Raw genomic sequence first — 22716 nt, 5'->3', positions numbered from 1 at the left:
GAATTAACTCTAAATTGGGAGTTTCCACCTTGTTGCAGTGAAACCCTATGCAAATTATGAGTTATTCAGGTGTGGCTGCCGTACAGGACTTTTACATAGCTACGTGACCTACCACATTAGCACAGCCATAGTTGAATATGTTGTACTGGAAGAAGCAGAGGCTGCTAGGGAAGCTGAAAATGGTGTCATCAGATCACCCAGGAGCTCCCATTTGCATGCCTAGATCAGTCTATCACTGAATGAGTAAATTCTTCCATCAGGACAACTTGTAACCTGCCAGTGAATCAGAGCTTCCTCTGGCCATGACACTGAGGTGTCTCTTGTGCCCACTGAGCATGTGAACAGCTTGGTGTATGGCATCCAGGGAAGCTGGGTACCCTCCTTCCCACAGGAGGGAATCTGTTAGCATTTAGCTTCCCTTATTTGAGACCTCACTGAAGTGAGTTTGACAGCACTGCTATGTAAACAAATGTGAAAGACCCATATTAACAGTAACCATATTGGCCATTATTGTGAACTGGGCTGTGAAACAACAAAAACATGGCTAAAAGCACACATTTTAATGTTCTGTACCCAAGTGATGTTTGCAATGTTAGACTGTAAATCTTCATTTCAAATATTTTCCCTCAAATCTCTGCTTACTTTGGCTTGCTGTGTTGCTCTTCCTTTTAACTTGTTTTCTTTGCTTGAGTTCGTTGTGCCTTTTTTAACAAATCAGCACCTATTCAAATGAATAGGCTCCTTGTTTCATTGTGGCAGACAGGACATTTGTCTTCTCACTCTTTCAAGCTGATACATAGGTAGAATGTATGTATACTGTGGCATTTGGAGAGCTGTGCATGAGATAGCTGAAACACCAGGTCCATTAGCTTCTGAAACTGAAAATTGCCTCCCAAGTATGTCCTGCACCGTTTTCGTGGTGCTGGCTAGTGAGTGCCCTGCAGAGGGGAAGACCACCCCTCCAGTGCTCTGCAGACCCTGGGAATGGCACTGTTCTTTTGAGGACTAGGAGTCTCTTTGCTGCTCTGATCTCTTGAGGTTGCTTCAACAGGGGCATGCACATAACCTGGCACTGTGGACACTTGTTTCTGCATTGCTGTGCCTGGTAAATCACTCAAGTGCTTGCCTTCACTGTGGTCCCCAGATCTCTTCTGCACCAGCAGACTGAGAAGGAGCCAGAGACTGCACAGTCTCTGCAGCAAGGAATTCTGCAAAGTTAGCTACAAAAAACAGTAGGGAGTAATTTCTGGAGACCGTGAAGAAGAGTACTGTATCATTTTCTTCTGCAGCTATAATACACATTAGATGCTCTGGTTCACCTGAAAGCATCAGATTGCCAAAATTGAAGGCTTGCCCTGAGGGGTCTCTTCCCCTCCTTATCCACAAGCAGGTGAATTCTTCAGACATCATCTCAAAGGGAAAAGGGCAATGTTTCTGCAGAATTCAAAGCTCTTAAGTGTTAGCGCTCTGTTGTATAAGGTCTATGAAAATTTCCAGAAACAAAGCAAAAATGCTTCATTCTCAGAAGGGGAGCTGTGTGGCTGCCCACAGAGTAGGTATCTCCTGTGAAATCTGAAGAAGCCTCTAGAGAATGCAGGTTGGAAGTTGCCATTCTTACCTGACTCTACTCACAGTTGTATTAAGTTTGTAGCTCTCAGTTCCTAGCTATGAATGTCTAATGCAGGAATAGCTGTTTGCTGGCCTTTCATGAACTGTACAAGCCTTTTCTTGAGATTAGTGAAATGGGCAGTGCTGAAGTGAATGATGCTGCAGTTAAAGCTGTTGTGTCCTCTTAGGCTGAGCCATCTGAGCAAACAAAATAGAGTTTCCAGATTTTTTTCACTCCTTCCTTTGCTTTGAAATAAAATATCCAGGGGTTTTGTGTTTGAGAACTAACTGTAAATAGGAAAAGATAGATTTTTTTAATTTTTTTTTTTTTAGTTCTGTGTAACAGTATGGCTGTGTGTTTTATCATGAGTACATGTAATGGACCAAAATTTTTTAAACACATGTAACTGTTACCATAATGTTGTGCAAAGAAATTGCTTACAGTAACAATGAGCGGGTGTTCCTCTGGGATTAAAAAGTGAATTAGATCCAATCTTATTGAAATAAAAAATAATACAGATTAAATGTTATATTTGGCAGACACAATCATACATGGGGTTTTTTTAAGGGAATGATCCTTTATATTTGTTTTTACTCATGCAATAGTCACAAGTGAATGCTTTGAATTGTGGGTCTGATTACTCTGAGATTTTGACTTTGTACATTAAAGTGGAAATTTCTACAAGTTGAAGTTATAAATTGTATATTTCAAACCCTGTTTATTGTGTGGGACAGCTCTTAACAGTGTCAAGGGCAGATTTTGTTTTCCTCTTGTTCGTATTTTCTTACATTTTAAAGAAGCACAGATAGTATTCGGGACCTTGTGGTTTAGTGATTTGTTGTATTGGGCCTTTTCCCTTCCTCTAAAGCAGTCTTTGCCAGAAACTGCATAGTGGAGTCTTAACTTGAAATTAGAGAAAACAGTATTTATGGACCTAGTGCGTAACACTACTGGAAAAGTGTGCACTTGAAAAATGAAGTTTTAACTCCATGAGAGTAGGAAGATAATTTTTTATTTCAGTGGAATTTTTGCACCTGAACTGTAATATCAGACGTTCTGACTGCTGCCTTGCACTAAATAGTGTGTGGTACCTAGAGTGTCAGCAGTAAGGTTATAAATTCCCCTGGAACTTCAATGACAAAATTACTCCTACCGCAAAATCTTGTTTGAATTTCTTGGATACTGTTCAGAATATACTTGTCGACTGACTTGTTACAAATAATGTTCAGTTAAAATGTATTGTGCATATGGGTTTGGTTTTTTTTGAAAAAAAAATAATTCAAATAAGTAATGTTCTCTTTACTATGTGCTAGATAATTTCTTGTTCATGTATTTACTGACTATCTCAGTTTGCCAATATCTGGTTTCTTGCCTTGAGAACAAAATTTGATCAACAGTGCGGTTGCATTTTCAAAGAAGAAGGAACAGCATGAATGTAAAACGTACAGCTTTATGTGGGGTTTTTGCCGGTGTTACAATACAAGGTGTTACCAATCTGGTATCACAGGCTAACTGAGAGGTGGGCAGGTTTTCCAGAGATGCTTGTAGAGACCTTCTGTATGGATCAATACAAGACTCAGCATACTAAATGACATTAATCAAGATCTGAATATTCGTTAGATCTTCCCAGTAAAATTCCCAGGTGGTCCAGACTAGGAAAATGGTGAAAATAAGTGGGTAAACCTTCCAAATAGCGCTTTGTTTTTTGGTGAATGGAGTCACTCTGAAGAAGTGTGTGTTTAATACAGCTAACTTCTAGAAACAAGGAGTACAACCATTGGTATTGGCAGAGCAAGAGGGGAATGCTACCTAGAATGTACTGGTTGGAAACACTAAGCTTCATTAGGTAATGCAAATATTTATTAAAGGTAATGAAATGGCTGCATGGATTCCTCAATTCAGAATTGAAATGGTTTAATTAATTTCTCACTTTGTATTTGAATTAAAAGTAACTGAATTAATCCATTTTAAAAGGTGACTTGGATTACTGCTTCAGCATCTTGGTTTGTAGTCATGCTCTCAGAAGGTTATTTCACTAGTAGACAATTACCGTTCAGGGAGAAGAAACTACAAGGTTAAAGGGTGTCTTTAATGTAACAGAGAAAAAAACATAACAAAACCTGCTGGCTGGAAGCTGAAGACCAGTTTAAAGACACGTCTCAACCTCATGCTTTTTTCTTTGTTCTTGATGGTTAAAATGACAGCAAATGGTTGAGATTTCATTCTTGATCTAATCCACAAAAACTTACCATTTTAGATTGAATTATAACAAGTGTCTGGCTGAAGCATGTCTTATTCATTAGACGCATAAAGTTAAATGGTAGTTTTGTACATGTCCATGATTCTTCTTTATGTTTAATTATATTAATGTAGGGGTCTTGTGGATATAGGTCAGCTTCCATGGATCCAGTTCTAGGGCTGAGGTACAAGAACAGAATGGCTTTCTTAAGCCCTCATTAATTAGTATTCACTGCTTTGTTGATAAGTCAGTTGTGTGCGTGATGGGTACTGATGCAGTGATGGGGTGTTTTTCTGTGAATGGTGCTAACTTGCTGGCAGTTTTCCTAGTAAATAGCTAATTACTGCTTTGGATCTCATCACTACCTCATGCAATAAAAATAAATAATAAAGTAATACTACCTTTTTTTTTTTTTTTTTTTTAGGTAATACTCTATGGGGATTTGCCAAAAAATAAAGAAAATGTAATATATTTATCAAATCATCAGTGTACAGGTTTGTATTTTTTTTTTGTCTTAGCACTTTTATAGATTTAAAAAATCTGCTTGTCTGTTTACTGTGTCTCTTTTCAGCCTTGCTGTAATGAGCAAGAACTTCTAGTTCAGAAACCTATAATGATATTTATATGTACAACATGCACTTTTTGTTTCATCAGTGGCAATTAAAAAGTAATTTAACTAAACATTTCGGGCCTTTGTCTTTGCAGTTGATTGGATTATTGCGGACATGCTGGCGATTAGGCAGAATGCTCTCGGGCATGTCCGGTATGTCTTGAAAGATGGGCTAAAATGGCTTCCGCTGTACGGGTGGTATTTTTCACAGGTAAGCCCGTTCACTTTTTTCTTGCCATTTGTGCGTCAAATATGTAAGATGTACTTTCCTTCTGTTTATCGTACATGCTGGGAAGATGCAGTTCTGAGATGGCACTTGTTTATTTGAACACTAAAATAGCTGGTTTCACTCAGTGTAGTTCGATGTGTATCCTCATTGAGAGACAGTTACTAAAGAATCAATTTACTTTTCTAAATGAGTACTTCTTATGGATGGTGTTTATTACTAGAATTAAAACTGTAGAGTCTGTTAGAAGCATTTCAGAATATTCTAGAACTTTGTTCTTTTTACAATCCAAAAACCCACTTGGCAGTAGGTGTAAACAGACTTCTATTCCTATGTATGGGGGCTTTTTTATCATGCTACAAATGGGGAGTAAATTGACATTGCTGTGGTGTACTTACTTATTGTTCGGTTTTAGCACAATATAGAAGAGCAAAATTGGACCTTAACGTAGCGTGGAGGAAAAGCAGATCCCAGCCTCTGTGAAAGTGTTGATGGTTTTGCTTTGGATTTCAGTTAAGCAAAAACCTGAGTCTAATAGTATTCCTATTACTACCTTTTACTTTCTCCTCTTCCTGCATAATGCTGCTCTTGTTCCTTTTAGTTTGAGAGCTCAACCTGACATGGCTTAAAATTAAACAACTGCTGAAGAAACAGTGGGCCATGGTCACTGTACAGCTGATGTATGGAGTGGATGTGATCTTTAATCTAAAATGGTGGATAACAGTGTAGATGGCTTTACCTCCCTAAAATCCTCTCTGAATTTGTCATGTCTGTTCTTTGCTTTTTCTGAATGCAGGACTGTTTCTATATACAGAGGAAATAAAATGTAGAGGGGGATGTTTCTGGAAGTATTGGTATGTTTTGCTAGGTGATCAGGAATGACTTCACAGTTTATCTCAGGATTTAGATGGGTGCTTAGTTGTTAGAATAGAAATGGATTAAGTTTTGGGTAACTGGTCCAAAGTGCCTGTTCAATAAGATTTTTCTCCTTTGGCTTCTGTCTTTGATCTTTACTTCTTCCCTGAACGTTAATCTGCTTTCTGCCCCCTCCCTCCACCGCCCAGGCAAAGAAAAGCAAAAAACAAAACACTTAGAAACATACTTCTAATGGAATTAGACAGTTTGATTGAGTTGACTGTCAGCCCTGTCCAAGAGGATGGGAGATATTGAGAGAAACACTATGCTGGGTATGATTTGAACTGTGTATTAGTTTGTAAAGGAATATATGAAGACTGGGCAACTACAGACGTATGTCTGAATAGGAGGCTTTACTCTTTCCTTCATCCGTGGCTGCACGGTCCTCTCTCTCACCACTTGCACTCTTGCATCCATAAGTCAAGTCAGATCAGTTGATTGCTAGAACCAGCAAAAGGGGGAAAGTTTTGAGTATACAGCCATGGGTGGGAAGAGGGAGGGAGGCAGGTTAGCCCTTGTGTGGCCATTGACGCTGAAACTTTGCCTCCAAGAAGCTAATGTAAGTTGGATTTGGTTTAGAGAGTGTTGGGCAAGGGGAGGTACAGGTCCATGAACTGCCTAATATGCTGAAGAATAGGAAGTGCCTTAAACAGCGGCCTTTGCCGGCAATCAGATATAGCCTTCTGGCTTGGGTGTAGGTGCCTAATTTGAACAGAGGTTGAATCTTGGATCATGTCACGTAAGATGTCCATTGCTAGGGTGTGAACTGTCTCACCATTTTATCTTGGAGCACAGGTAGTGGTTGAAGTTCCTACTGTCTGTTCAGTGTGTAAGAAATTAGAGTGTCCCCCAAGATACTGGGAGATCCAGATTCCATGTTTTCAGCTTGATGGTTAAAAATGTTCGTTGTCTTCTGGATGAGTGCCTTAGATGGCAAGTAGGCTATATATCTAGGCTGAAGCATGGGTGGTTGCCTGAATATGCTGCAGAGAAAATAAGACGACTGTTCACAATTTCTTTTTATTGGTGGGTTTGCTGTCCCAGTCCCCTAAATAAGTACAGGGTGTCACACCCTGCCATACCTCACTGAGGGTATCCATTAGGAGAAAATGGACTTCTCTGTTGTCTAATGCTTGTCCCCACTAATGACTCTGGTTCTCTACATTATTCTTCCACAAAAGTGACCAGTCTGCTGCATGGAAATATTTTGCTCCTTGTCCTTGCCTGTAGTCATTACATTGGTGGTGATTTAAGTCTGCTTTAATTAAAGTACAGACAGCATATATATTCCAGCTGCTGTCATTAGATGTCCAGAACTGATTTTTTTCCAAGATTTTGGAAAATTGCTACTGCTATCTGGAATATCCGGCACTCAGTTTCCTGACTGCTGTATTGACTGTTAAAAGAAGGTTCCTGTGGAAATTAATCTGAACGTAGCCTAAACTTTTAATCAAAACATATATATTAAATAAAATCTGTTCAGCTTTGGATTCCTCAAAACATAAAATTTCTACAAGATTTAGTGGGGGATGATTATATATGTTTATATGTCAATTCAGTGACATGAATGAAAGGCAGCTTACTAACAGTGGTGATGCGTGTGTGTTTATATGACAGAGACGGGATGGAGCAGGACTGCAGTGCAAGCTAATAGGTATTTTTATTGTTTTTATCACACCAAACAGTGCAAAAACATAAAACACTTCCTGCCCTTCCTGTTGATGTTCTGTCAGTGATGTCACTTACACTCCACTAAAAGTTTCCAGAGCCACGTAATTACGCCATGCTCACGGAATTCATATTCCCTACCTCAGGTAAACATCCTGTTTGGAAATAAACGTGGTCTGGATGTCCAGGAGAGCAAAATTCAGGCACAAAGGAAGTATATTGGTAAACATAATCCATTGTTGACTGAGAAGGGGCCTTTTAAAGTACAGCGGAAAAAAATTATAACCTTAAAAACAGTACTTCCAGAAACCTGTTTTGAAAAGCATTCGTATATTTGATCTCTTACTGAAAAGGAAATGCAATACAAATTGGGGAATTTGAGTTATATACAATTGCATAACTAGCATTCTTCTTTGGAGGCAGCTATCTTATAGCAAGAAAAGAAAAGAACCACTTAAATTAACCTGTTATGTTCCAGGTTTGATTTATTAGGCAGAGCTATTTCTTTTCATAAAACTGGCTTTATTATTTTTGGGTGGATCTGAAATTTTTTTTCACCCCTATCTTTCTCCACCAAAATGCAGCTAGCTCCTATTCATCTTATACCACGTGGTGAGGCTGGGATGTAATTGTCATAAACATTTTTGATATCGCAGAGTTTGCTTGACTTTCTAACATAGGAAGTATGTCTTTGTCTTTTCTGTTATTCAGCATCAGCTTGTGCACCTTTACGGTTGTTACTGAATTTTAGCCAAATATTTAGCTAGTATGGCATCTTGTCTCTCTTTAGGTTTGTAACCCTGTGCCATAGGGGAGCTGACACATTTATGTAGTTGGGTTGTATGTAGTGAATGGTGATCTTACAATGTGTAATTTGTCTGTTCTTACATTATGTAACTATATACTCATATTTACTTGAGAAGTACAAATCTGTTTCTGAGCACTAAAAAGTCGGAGGTGGGAACACCAAACCTGTCCTTGGTGGTGTGGTGTCCCTAAGCAAACTGTACAATAGTAACTTGATTTCTCCAAGTTCACATATTAAACAAGGAAAAGGTGGTTCAGTATTTTCCCAATTTACTGCAGCTGGTTAGTAATTTGATAAATAAGGGAAGACTTAGATTCCAGCCTTCCCTCATTTATCAAAGCTTGACCTAGCTGAGCTCACACAGAATGATGACTTACCAATTACATTGAAGTCTTGTATAGTAGAAGCATTATTTCTCATACCAAACTGAGTTTGCCCTTCCTGAAAGCAGTTGTGGTGAGTGTCACTGTACAGAATAAGACTTCTACTTCCCTTTAATAGTGTCAGATCTTAAAAAACAGTCTTGTATGTGGAGTGTGTAGGTAACATGTAGCTCTCTCTTTGCTGCACAGCTGATGGAACATTTTTCTGTTCATGCCATTATCTGTCTGGGACTAGTAAACTGTTTGTGGAATGGTACTGATACGATGCTCCAGCCTGCTAAAGGCCAAGCTTGGTGGACTAGGGGATTCTCTCCTTGGTTTTGGTCCCCTGCCAGCCACAGCAGCACAGCTGAGTGTTGCAGTTGGCTACTTCACCTGGGAAGGGAACCACAGACAACAATGCTAAGACAGAATATTTACTATGGAGTTCACGTACCATTGACTTTCTGTTCCTTTTCACTGCAGCTTTTGGAGAACAACTTAAAAGTCACATCAAATACCACTCGCTAAGCAGCTGCACAGCCATCTCTCCATGCCATGAAAAGCAAAGGCTGAAAGCACTTTGCATAACCGCCTCTTCTGCCTTCCTCCTCGTAACCCCTCAAACTTTATTCCTGTCCATGCCATGCAAATAAAATAATAGCTTCCTGCACACATGCCACCATCCCTGGTTCTACAATGTACTATATCTTTTCCTGAGAGAAGACATTTGAATGAGGTTCAACTCTTAGTAGTTTTAATCTTACTGTCACCTTTCTATTAAGAGTGTGTAAAACCGTAAATGGACAGAAATTATCTGACAAATCCTAAAGCCGACAGTCAGGGTGGACAGAAGAGAGTATTACCAAGTTCAGGAATCAGTTAGAAAACCCATGAAAGCAATGTACCTTAAAAATGAAATTCTATTATTTGGAAACTGTGGGGTTTTTTTCCAGAATTCACTGTATCAGTAGTTCATTTTGGAGCATGTTTGTTTACATCCTCTTGTTGCTATGCTGTAGATGAAACAAAGTGATGGAAGAGGGAAATGATGAGGCAAATTTTTTTTCTTTATAACCCTCTTTCTTTGTGTGCACTTTGCCATAGTCCTTTTACTGAAGTTTTTATGATGAATTGTGTGGAACAAGTTATAAAATAAATCTTTTCCAGGAAATGGTCTAACTTTTTATAATGATTTTTAGTAAAAATACTTTAAAATCCTTTGCCTTCTAAAGATTTTGACTTACTCAATTATAATCTCGGTATACAACTTCTTTATTAAAAGTTTGATTCTCAAAGTACATAGAAGTTTTCAAGACCTATGCTAGTTACTTTTGTGCTACTCATAAATTTTGTATGTATAGGTACAATAGTCATAGTTCCAGTAATTGCATTAGTCGCTATTTAAGAGTGGGCACATGAATTGAAAACATTGTCCTATAAGTGCTTGTATGTGAGTAACTTCAGTTGGTTTTCCCTTGATATACAACTTAAGCTGCTAGTCAATGTTGTCAGGAACAGATAGATCCCTGGGGTGGGTTCCAATGCCATCTTCCAGTTAATTATTTAACACCTTTAAACAAGACACTTCAGGTGTCTTATAAATTTTTTTTTTTTTAGATTTGATCTTTATTTAAACAGATTTTGTGAACTTAAGTACATGCAAATGTAAAATTACTTTCAGGTGCTTTCATCCTAGGAGAAAATGTCTTGTCGGTGATTTGCAGCATGAGTCATAAAGGTGACTTGTCACTGTCATCTTGTTTGTTCTTCTATCAACTATTCTACATTAAACCACTTTAAATATTTAATACTTTTCATTTTTTTTTCTCTGTTAGCATGGAGGAGTCTATGTAAAAAGAAGTGCCAAATTCAATGAAAAAGAAATGAGAGAGAAGTTGCGGGCCCAGATGAAAGCTGACACTCCGGTAAGATTATACCTTCCTTCCCCCCTTTCTCATTTCTTTGGCTTTTTTAATGGCAAAGGCTTATTGGAGAAATGAGCCATACTTGATACCTACAAACTTCAAGACGGTAATCAGGGATTTGTTTTCTTTCTGTGTTTTACAGTTCCTTTCTGTGATTAGAGTGATACCTCCAATTAAACTTAGAAAAATTTGACTAGTCCTTTATGAATGATATGAATTTCATGATTCTGTCTGTAGAAGGCAGGGGGGATCTGGACTAAGTCTTAGAACATGAGCTGTAGCACCTTCCTTGAGAACCCACTGTCAGTGTTCCCTGTGTTTCGAAAGACAACATTTTGACTACTATATGCTTGTCAGAGACTGTTTTTTTTGCAGAATACCAGTTGTTTGATCTTCTGAAAGTCAAGAGCCATTCTTACCAAATCTTAATTAGTCATCCCAATGATCAATCATTTTTAATGGCAGTGACATCTTAGAACTGAGTAACCTTGTCTGCTGTGCCTGGAGGAGAAAACAATCAAAAAACCCCGAATTCTTGGTAATTTTCTATTTGAAGAATTATTGTTAGTGGCTTTTCTCATGACTCCCTGTGTGGTTTGTGGCACAGTGGTTAGAATCACTGTGCTTTGCTTCCATTACTCGCTGTGCATTAAAATGTTTTCTGCCTTTTTGGCTAGACTTAAGAAAGCCAACTCAGCAAGCCTTGATACAGAACAGTTAGGCTTTCATTTTATTTAAAATGATGTGATTAGGACTTGCCACTCCAAATACTAAGTGGCAAACCTTTTATAAGCTGAGGCTTGGGTAAAAGGAATGCAACAACCAGCATAGGTTGTTTTGACCTTTGTAATAGTTGGGCTTTTTTTTGTTGTTGTTGTTTTTTGGAGATAGTGTGGTTATGTTTGTGCATGTTTGTGTTGAAAAAGTAAACTGGCCTTATGCTTACTGAGAGGCTTAAATGAGTAAAGTGGCCCTGTTTAAGACAGTGCTCAAACTCATTTTGTCTTGAACTAAGATTTAGCATGAACGGAGTTTGTTTTTTTAATTCAGATAAGAAAATGGATCTACTTCCAGGTTTTAGCCTATAAGTTATGAAGGCCAGAAATACATTATGACAACTAAACTTTTCCCGTCCAATGTCTAATCTAATGATGTCCACATGGGGAAGACGCCCATATTCAATAGTGGTAACTTGTGCCCGCATTACCAGGGAGTGTCCAGGGATGTGAAAAAGCTGCACTGTGTCAAGATATTTTCTGTATGTCAGTGGCAAAGATTCTACTTTCTGTAAAACTTGCAGTGTAATGGAATAAGCAAAGACAAATTGCAGGATGTGTGAACCATATTTGTAGTCATCCCCCTAAGCAATTGCTCCCCCTGCAGAGTGCTGGTTAACTTTGCTTTAGTTAGTCTGGATGAAATACCCTAGGAGGGTGTTTTCCTGCATAGGCCCATGGAATTCTTGCTAGCCAAAGAGGCAGCTTTGGAAGATGCGCCTAGAAGCTCATCTACATCTCTTTGGAAACCTGCAGATGATGTTCAGTGTTGCTCCAGTGCTATGAATGGACTGGACAGGCCAGTGCCTGATTTTAGCCCAGTTGGAATGTAAGGGGAGGTTTAAGCATAAAGCTTTTCTTTAAAGCCACATCCAGTGTGGGTTCTGCTTTCCATGGTGGATATCTACGTGTGATTAATAAATGAAATAAATCCAGAAGGCTTTTTTTCTGGAATCATCTTTCTTCTCCCTCCTCACTTGTGTGTGGATTGAAAACCTATATATAGCCTATCTAAGCTAATGCCAAATGAGTTTGGGACCACCTGGGTACATTGGGTTTTTGGTGTAATTTGGCTGTCTGGAAGTTCAGTGGTGTTGGAAATGGGCACAGAACCTGGACATGTTTACCAGGCAGTTATTGCCATTTTCATCATATTATCTAGGGTAGCAGTATAGAAGAGAAATAAGTGTAATTGCTGCAGAAATGCATTGTGTTTCAAATCTCTTTCAGTCAAACCATATAGGGAGTGACACTTAAGTTTTACAAAACCAAAGCTGTCAAAAGCCTGTTTACTGAGACAAATGTTTACATCTGCTGGGGTAAAAGACACAGACAACTGGGGTGTCATTTGAGGAAAGGCTAAATTTTCTGTAATCCACTTTATCTGAGAATTTAAATGTAGATACTGTAAATGCCCTTTAACTTGCAATTACTACTGGGAGAAGAACGTGATAACCTGTGTCCTTACTGCATTATTCATGAAGAAACTTTGCAGTTCTGCAACTTAGCATGACATTCACAAGCAACCATATTGCTTTTAAAATGAAGACATTCTAATCAGTAAAGCAAGTACGCTCTGAACTCATCAGCTTCATGCGAAAATAATTAATTTGCTACTCTGGAATTTTTATTAAAATTTATGCACTGGATGCTACAGCTCAGGGTGGGCTTTTCCTCACTTCAGTGAGCAGCTATTGTTGCTTGGTCATTGTGCGCAAACACGGTGGAGTTCGTTCTTTAACGTAGCGTTAGAGAAAAGCTTGCCTTTCAGCTGCTAAGGAAAGAATTATATGCCAATAGAGAGGAGGTGGACGGGAATCTGTGTTAAGGGTCACTTTGTTATTTACAGTTTCTCTCCACACACAGTTTAAACAAAAGAATCCACATGATTTATGTTCAGTCTCTGGAGCTGTCCCTGTTCCCATTAAGAAAGCGAAGATATGTAGCAAGGCAGAACCAGTCTTCTGTTTTCGTTAGCGTAGCAAGGCCTTTGGTTGTTTCACTGCCTCATGTCATGTGAGGGTTTTTGTTGTTTGGTTTTTTTTAATGGAAAGTAAATTGGAGGTGGAATGTAGACAGGAAAAATAAGGCTGACTTTCGGCCTCTGCGTTCACAGTGGAACTGGATTAGTGATCTGATACGCTTGATTTTGTGTAGGGATAGTGGACTGCATGATGCTCCTTGCTCACGTTGTCTTAGGACTTGTACCCACCTGCCTCCCTTAGTCCCTTTTTCTGTCGTGCAGTTCTCAGTTGGTCCACCCTTCTTCCCAGATGCAACACAGCAATATTAGACAAGTGCAAAACTGATGCTAGACTGAAATGCTGTTGCACCTGTGTTTTCTTAGTGGAGATCTTGAACTAATAGATTTTCTTACTTCCCTCTGGAAATTAATTTTCTTCTCAAACTCTCATTGAACTGTACACTCAAATGGTTCATTATTGGGCATTTTGTTGGCAAAACTCAGTTGAAATGATGATTTTGTTTAAAATTACATAAAATCCAGCTGATGTTAACAAATTGCTATCTTATGTCTTGTTGTGAGAGCAGGGATTGACCCATAGCTTGAAGGACACTTTGGGTTAATGTTTTAATGTAAGCCATAACAAGATAAACACATTTTTCAATGTAACATGTCCAGCCAACACTTGATATACTCAATCTGCTTCTTTTATAAAGAAAGTTAACTCTTCTGAACAGCAAACTATTCAGTTTGATAACTGAAAATGTCACACCTTTCCTTTTATCGTGCATCAAGAGTAGGAAATCCGCATTCTGAGATGTGGGATTTAACCCAGTACAGCTAATATTTAGCTGGTTACTCTGTGTGTTGTTTTTGCCATTCATTCAGTCACAGAATAAACCTTTGTCATGTGAAGCAGTGCCAATCAAACAGTAAAAACCTGGAGGGGACAGATATATTAATACAACTGCTATAAGGCTTAATGTAATTATTTTGTTGTATAGTTACTAATTTGCAAATCCCTGACAACTTCTTTGTAAATTCTGGATGTCCTTGCCTGCTTTCGTCACATCACCTTTTGTGTTTTGTTCCAGTTATACCAGATATGCTTTCTCATACCATATCTTTTTCAGTTATTGATCTGAGTGTTAATGTTTCTCATCCAATTCACCAGAAGCATATCTTCTAGGCAGTGGTCTAAACTGATTCAGATATGAATCTGTCTAGTTGTCAGGACTAAACAATAAGAATATTAAAACTGAGCAAATGCATTTTTTTAATATAATTCTGAATTTCGTAAATAAATACTTAATTTCCCCTTGCCGCCCACCTGGGAACAGCACAGTAAATGCAAGATATCTTTAGTCAGTAGTTACCACTTTTTGATGCCCTATGTTGTTCTACAGTGGCAGCTACTCTTTCCAGGACACCCTCCAAAGCCCTGTCCTCAGCCAGATCCTCTCTTTATCGCCTCTTCTCGCTGTATGTTTATGGTATCTGGGCTTTGTTCTGTACTCCAAGGACTTGTGTGTTGCTTCATGCCCCTTTCCCTTGCTCCACCTGTGCCAGCTCCTTTTGTGGCACTCTGATCTATCTCAAGGACTTCCTCGGCTGCCCTACTCCCCACTCTGGAAGCACAGCCCCTCTCGGTACCATTTCTATTGCTTTTTGCCTGGGAGACCTTGACAACACTGGAGAAATGAACAGAGTTGTTATTTGGGTGAAAGCAGTTATCATCATCCATTCATTTAATTTGTGGATTGTGGCAAGTTCATGGACATTATGCTGGGGACTCCCTGCCTCTTTTCTGGCTTTCTGGCTCCAACAAGAATTAGCAGGGTTCTACTAAATTAATCCTGACCCACTTCTTGAAGCTTTCAAATTGATGAGAGATGACGAGTGTATTGGAAGCCACCTGTAACACAAACAGGCATGAAAGTACCATGCAACAAACATAGGGACCTACTCTGCTTGAGTTAAAATTGGTGTGTCATTGAATCAGGGACAATGGTAATGCAAAATTTTCTATGCCGTTTTGAACACAAGCACTGTATTTTGCAGTCACTGTGATAAAGTCACTGCGAACAAGTAACTTTTATGTAGGTAATTGCCCTAAATGAAAAATTCTGTATAAAAAATTGTCTTAGCTGCAGCTAGTGTTCCTAGGCAATTAAAATGCTCCTACAGCACAACAGTTCTTAATCCAAGTTCAGGGGAGCTTATTTAGTTATTAAATTCTTAGAGATTTGTAGTTCTTGTAATCTTTGGAAATAGTGCTTAAGGATTTAGCTTCTGCTGCCCACGGTGGGAGAAGAGAAAAGCCAGTCATACAAGTATATTTGGTAGGCTGAATTGCACTGGCAGAGTATCTTTGTCTTGTGCAGGACTGTACATGACTATAAGTAGGACATCTATTTACTTTCATGAATTTTACTCAGGTAAAGTAGTCCTAATGAGCTACACATTAGGTTTATATATGCTGAATTTAAAGCAAAGGCCACTTCTCTGTCTTGTTGGCATGCTTTCAATTCAGAGATATTCAGATTCTGGTCAATAAACCTGTTCGGCTGCTTGTGTTGGAGAGGCTTACAAGAATAATTAAAATATAATTTCAACCCCTGCTTTGTAATACACACATAGGACTGGAGTAAGTAGATACTATTCTCTGTTGTGTAATCAGCTTTTGGTGTCTGCATATTTGCTTTGAAGACCGGTAATGTTGTTGCATGCTTTTAAGTGCTGACATCTGTACCAAGAATGGTATTCCTATCCTGTGTGTTTCACTTTCTTTGCTGTCAATTATTACCTGTTACAGCCACTGTATTACCCTTTGGAGCTGAGCATTCAGTCTTTTAATGCAGCGGGAGAGTAACCGCATCTTGAAGTACCATTTTAAGGATCCAAATTGTGATTTGAATATAAGCATATTTATGAAAAAAAAAAAATCTGGATTTTAATATTATGCCCTTTCCAGCTAACTCTGAAAAGTTTTACTTAGTTACTTAAATATCTCAACAGTGTACTTCATAGACGAAATGTATACATGACTGGGGGAAGTGTGGACTGCAGCTGGGTCTAAGGATTCCTGTACTCATCCCTGTGCTTACGCTACTGTCATGTTATAAAAAAGTAAGCACCTTGGCTCTTAAACCCATTTTGTTTTGTTCTTTCCCCACCAAATCTGTGTACATCTTGGATTTCTGCCAGTCCTTGAACATTCTTGGACTTCGCCTGCCTCTGCAGTCTGCCAGTTCTCCTCCTCCCCAAACATGCCATGATGAGTACAGCCTTTCCTCTAGCTCTCTTCACTCTACTGACACTGGTTTTGCCATTCTTAGTTTGGTTGGGTTTTTTTCTTTTCCCCCTGCGGTGTTCTAGGCTATGTACTCAGTTCTCTTTCTTGATCTCCTGCTGGCCTCACTGGTTGGCACAGTTCCTAGACTTCTTCCCTCCTCTGCATTTTAGCGCATCTTTCAACCTTCTTCACTGTGGGGTGATTGTGGAGAGTTTGCTTGCTGGGTCCTGTCCGTCTGCATTCAGCCTTTTCTCTAGCTGTTCTGCAATCATTAAGTGCAAATACCAGCACACTCTGTTTTGTGGGCCAGAAGCACAAAGTGACATTCCTCTGTGTGTGTGTCTCTGAGTTTTTATTTAACTTTGCATCTTTCCGTGATGTGCACTCCCACTTGTCAGTGTCTTTCTGTACTCACTGGTAATAGTCCTTGGACTGTTTTGTAAATCCACTATCTCCTTTTCTTTCAAATATTTCTTGAGACTCATATCTGCAGAGATTACAAATTAAGTCGTTAGTCTAGGCACAGTAGACATGATTTTACTGTGAATGTGTCATGTTCAACTCAGTTGCCATTTGTGGCTGTAGCCTTTTCTTCTGCAGATGAGCCCCCAATATGAAATTTTCATTGGTTAAGTGATGTATTGCATCAGCTTTGTATGTAGGAGATTATGCAAGACACACACAAAAAAAAGAGAGATGGAAACCTCTGTTCTGTTTCAAAAGCAAATGGAAAATTCACCAAATTTGACTGCTTCTATTAGGGTACAAGATTTTACACTCAGATATGCAGATGCTTAGGCAACATTTACCTCAGTAATGATTTGAGAACCCATAGACAGTTGTGGCTGAATAGGCAACCAAACTAATTTACTTAATAAAACCGATATTATTGTTGATATCAGCTGCTGCTGACTTGCTTGCTTTTGTTGACATGTGCTATCTCCCTTTCTAAATCACCTGGCCAATTTTCTGTGCTGTACATTCAAAGAAAATTATTTTGAACCTCAAACAGTAAGTTTCTTAGCTCTAAGAAATTTTAGCTCAAGTATTCTGATTTTCTTTGGATCCTGATGGTAATTGATGGTGTGAACTAAATACAACATGGACCTATCAAGTGATGATAATTTCTGTAAAAGGAATCAGCTTACATTCATTATAAGAACTTGTCTTGTTTGTTTCTTTTTAATCCCACAGATGTATTTAGTGATTTTTCCAGAGGGGACTCGTTACAATCCAGAAATACCAAAAGTCATTGCAGATAGTCAATCATTTGCTGAAAAGGAAGGTAAGCAAAAAAAGTTCTGAAATAATTCTTTTGTTATGGTGTTAACATATGTTATATAAAATTGTTATATAATATGAAGATGATCTCACCTTAACTGGACTATTAAGCCTGCCTGATACTTAAGGGTTAGAATAGTGTAAGCCAGTGTTTCTCTTACCACAGAGTAAGATGAGAGTAGCTTATATATAGACTTTTCATGCATTTCATATTGTGCAAGTGTATTAATTCTCATGAAAGCTCTCTTTCGTTTCTGTCTATATCTGAGTATTTATGGACACTTCTTTTCTTGCCCCTTCAGGGACAGAAGAATTACCTACAATGGATCAGGGCACTGTTCTAGCTAAGTTGACATTATAACTCAATTACAGTTGTTACTCGATATAAAGAATATTTTGCATAGATTGTTGTGCCTTAAAAGAAAAAGTCTTCCATCACGTCACTTTTTAATTACTGTTAGTACTACTATGCCTTCTTGGTTTTGTTCCTCTCACCTTTCAGTCTCACCCTTCCTTGGTTGAACTTCATTCTGTAGTTACTTGGATTGTTGGCATTGGCTCTATAACCACAGATGAAATTACCTCATGTTTGGAAGGGCTTGCAAAAAACCTAAGGGTCCCAAACCTTTTCATTTTTTCTCACATCATATGCACAATACACGTAAACATTTAAGTCCAGCAGTTCAGTGAACATGTTTCCTGGTTTTGTTTTTTCCTGTTGACCAAAAGTGAAATAATTCACTGTGAAGGTAAACAAAGAATAACAAATAGGTCTGGTAAATTCATTTCTGTGACACACTGAAATGAATTCACAAGTCTGTGAATCAGCCTGTTGATATCATCAAGCTATTAAGTATTGTTAGCGCTTGTCCAAAAGGATATATGCTTTTCTTCTCCTTGAGAAGAATGGAATTTGTTTGCGTGTATAAGCAGGAGAGCTTAAGTCATAACGTATTTACTCATTGCTTCAGTTTCCTGTCGGAAATGAAAGTCAAATGTTTCATTTAGGTTGGCAGTTCTTTGACAGTTCAGAGAGGGTGTTTGATAGGGATTTTTTTCCTCACTCCCCCTTTTTCAGGGAAAAGAAAGGGCTGTCATCATTATTATTCTTTTAGTAAACTTCTTGGTTATATCTCTACAAAACCGCAAAACACTGCTTTTGTGCTTTCAGAGCACCTGTTCATTTCTTCTAGTGCTTTTCTCTACAGTATTGGTTTGCTTTTATGTTGTAAGGGTTACTCCTCTTAAAGACTCTCAAGACAAATATTTATTCAACAAGAAGCATCTCCAATTCTAGTGCAGAATCCTCTTGATCTGCTTTTCCCCACTGCTAAGTTCTTTTGTTGTTGGTCTCTCCTCAACTTTCTATATGGAGAGAATGGGAAGCAGCATGCGTGGGACCCTGCTCCCCTGCACGTTCATGCGAAGATTGATATTCACTTGAATTAGAGCATCCCTCTTACACGCATGCTGAGAAGCAAGGATGGCTGATGCTGAAAGCTGCATACCAAACTACTCTGGCGGCTAAAAGCCACGAGGCACATACCAGTACATGAGGGAGCTGCGAGGACGGGGAGCTCCGCATGGCCGCCGGCGGGAGATGATGACGACTCCCCGGGGTCCCCCCACGCCGCTGCGCAGTGGTGCTGGCCCCGGCTTGCGGCTTCCACCCAGCAGCCCCAGTGCTGCCGCGGTCCTGGCTGCTGGCCATGTGATGGGGCTGCAGCATGGGAGCCGTGACCAAACGCCTCGCCAGTCGGTCGCGTGTAGATGGAGCGCTGGCTGCGCTCCTTGTAAGCGTGCGAGGGCTGTTGCGTGCCGCTGCTGAGCTGAACTAAAAACACACAATTGCATGCTTGTTGAAAAGATTCCGGAGGCTTCTTATTTCCTACAGTTTTGGGAAAGGTAGTAGTGCCCAGTAGTTCTGCCAGTCAGAGGAATGAGGACTTACTGTAACTTACAGTTTCAAATTTGCACTTCATTCCTCATGGGGATATAAAGAAGTCTGATAATTTAGTCTTGTCATCTTAGTATACTTGTTACAGAGCACAGTGCTTCAGTGTTGGCTTTACAGACATGTAGGGGAATTTTTTGTTTTACACTGTGAAATGCAAGCTTTATAATGATTTTTTCCTACATTTTTGCACAGTTTTATGTTGAGAAAATAGTGCGAGTGTAATAATTGGAAAAAGTGGTTTAATTAAGAAGAATTAAACTTCAACTTGATGTTAGGACCAGCAATATTGTACCCAAAGATAACAAAGCTATTCCTAGAGCACAAGCATAATTCATGTTTATCATGCTGTCTGAAATACTGGTTTTGATGTAAGTATGTGTGTATGTTTTAGTAGTTTTGCAGAGAGGAAGTATGAAAAGGTTTTGTGGGGTTTGTGCTTACTTTTATTCTCCATGGGCTGGATTCCCTTCTAGAGAAGGTTCATTGGTTTAAGCAGAATTATTAGGCTGAGCTTAATTACCTGGTCTTTGTGTGTGACCAGCTGATGATCTGCATCTCCTATCTTGATGTTCTTTTTAAGTAAACACCAGTTTTGGACACAGTTACTGCCTCTTTACAATTGGTCCTAGGACCAGTTCAACAAAAATGAATTAAAAAAAAGGCTTAGGTTGACATCCAAAGGAATATTTTGATATTGCTGGTTTCAACTGTTATGTCTTTCCTCATTGATATGGATATATAAATAAATCTTATCTGTCTATGAAATAGGGTGGAAGGATATCAAACAGCAAAAGAATTTAAAGGTGACTGAGGTCACCCTTGAAAGACAGGCAACTTTTTAAAATACTAATAATACATCATGTTAGTTTGTTCTGCTATAGGACTTGGGTTCTACACAAAATTTTGACTCCTAGCAAGAGCAGATAGTTTTCCTCTTTCTGAAACACAGACAAATCAAACACACAGGATCCGATAGATCTGGATATGAGTAAGTTGAGACTGAAGGCTATGAAGCACAGAGAAACTTCTAGGGAAGGAGTAGGACCATGTACTTTCTTACTGTTTTTAGAAAGAAGTAAAGAATATTATACAGCAAAATATTAAGTCCATGGACTGGTCTTTCAACTTTGTCATTAACTACTTTGCAAGTTCAAGTTGAATGTACTGCCAGGTTTTTGTTTATTAAAACCAAAGAATGCCAAAAACATCTAGAGGTAAAATGGATAAAATTAGGGCATTGATATTCATGGTTTTCATGTTGGAGACTGACACATGCATATCAACCTTCAGCACCGATAGATTTGACACAGCAAAATTTTGTTCTAATTGACTTGAACTATAAGTTCTGTCCACAATTGTATTCAATGATACACAGAAAGTTGCTTGCTTCCAGGAATACTGGTTTTATGGTGATGAACTGAGAATGTTGTCATCTAAAGGTAATGCTAGTACTCTCAGAAACTGAAGATTACTCATTCTGTGTGTTTTACAAGTGGCTGAAAATTACAATCAGATCAGATTCTTACCCAGGATAGAATAGGAAGCATTTTAAACTCAAACTACATTTGTTTGATTGCATTGAGAAAGAAAAAATGTGCTTCCCAAAGTTTAAAAACAAAAGCAAAAATTACCTCTCTAAAACTAGGTTGTTTGGTTACTTGTGGTAGGATTAATGCAGGAGTTATTCATTGAACAAGTTAATTGCATGGAGTTGAGAAAATTAATCTGGTATTTATTTTTGTTGGCCAAAATAGCAATATTTGCTGGGATTTCACAGCCATGGTAAACCACGTAAGCAATGTTGCCAGAATATCAGATGAAGACGTGTCAGATTTTCTCATTTCTGCCAGAGGCAAATGAACCCCCCCCCCCACTTCCAAGCTGATGGGGATATGTGCCATATAGTTGGATTTGAACCTGATACACCTAGCGGTCCTCTCCTGATGGAAAGTAGGTGGCTGTGTGAGATGATTCCAGCAACTGCTACCAGGATGGGGGCTCTCTTTTTCCGTCTTTCAGTATGGTTGGTGACTTATGTGTTTCTAATGGGACATCTTACAAGATTCTCATAATCAAATTAAATTTTTCTTATTCTACTCTCTTGAAGATCTAAGAATGTGTGATAGCATGTGTTTTGCCTTTTGTCTCCTGAGCTGCCTTCCAGCTTCCAATATTTAAGTATATAGTCAGTAATCTTAGCTTAGTTTTCCGTTGTATGGGAGTAGTCAGCTAACATGATTCTGTCTTCGAAATCTTATGCATTTATTCAGTTGACTTAAACATTGGTGACCCCTTTTAGGCTCCCATCTATTAGTTTAGGCATCTGAAAAGTGCAGCAATTCTTCCACGCTAGTCAGTGGGCTTGAGTTGCCGAGTCCAGGGAATTGTAACATGTAGGTGGCACTCATATTTTCATAGAGATTTAACTCTAATCTTGTTATAATGTTAGAAGAGGTAATTTTTATTTTATGTATTTATTTCAAACTGTAAATCTTTTAAGCCTGGGTCTTTTTAATGGTACTGGACTACAGAACAACATTTCTATAAAAACCACAAAATACATGCTGCTTATTTTTTGTACCAGCTTGCGATATAAAATTTGTTCCATTTATTTGTTCCCAAAAGACGTATGTGTAGATTTCTGATCATTTTCTAGTAGTTAGACCTCTATAATGTTCCAAACAACCACAAATTTCTCAGGTTTAGTAGAATATTAATGTTATCCAACTATTAAGAAATGGCATTTTAAAAATTTGAAAATAAATAGGAGTAGGAGGGCTTTGAATTATTCCTAATGTTACTAACTCTGAAAAGTCAAAGAGAAGGGGGTAAGAAGCTTGTTAAATTTAACTTGGCTTGGTTTTGCTGAATGAAGACAAAACAATCTTCACTGATGAAAGGCATTTATGGAATTTTCTATTAATGTTTGGTTTCTAACAAAGGTCATTTAATCAAGCAAACATTTCAGGTATTCATTTATTATCTCCCTTGTTTTTATGCAGAAAAGTTGCAAATGTAAATGTTTTCTAATGCTAAGTTTATCTTGACCAGTATCATGCTTTCTGCTAAGATGTTTGTA

The 22716-nt window shown here is 38.5% G+C and overlaps 1 protein-coding gene across 1 annotated transcript in view; it reads left to right on the top strand.

Annotated features, from left to right (window-relative positions):
* The window catches only part of AGPAT5 (1-acylglycerol-3-phosphate O-acyltransferase 5), a 58331-nt gene that overhangs the window by 13017 nt on the left and 22598 nt on the right, over nt 1-22716 (top strand). The window contains exons 2-5 of the mRNA XM_075707849.1: nt 4273-4342; nt 4554-4669; nt 10276-10365; nt 17594-17684. Coding sequence (XP_075563964.1) covers nt 4273-4342; nt 4554-4669; nt 10276-10365; nt 17594-17684 — 367 coding nt within the window. The remainder of the gene's footprint in view (nt 1-4272; nt 4343-4553; nt 4670-10275; nt 10366-17593; nt 17685-22716) is intronic.

The sequence above is a fragment of the Pelecanus crispus genome, chromosome 3 (assembly GCF_030463565.1).
Source record: "Pelecanus crispus isolate bPelCri1 chromosome 3, bPelCri1.pri, whole genome shotgun sequence".
Classification (NCBI taxonomy): domain Eukaryota; kingdom Metazoa; phylum Chordata; class Aves; order Pelecaniformes; family Pelecanidae; genus Pelecanus; species Pelecanus crispus.
This window is presented reverse-complemented; position numbering and strand designations above follow the sequence as displayed.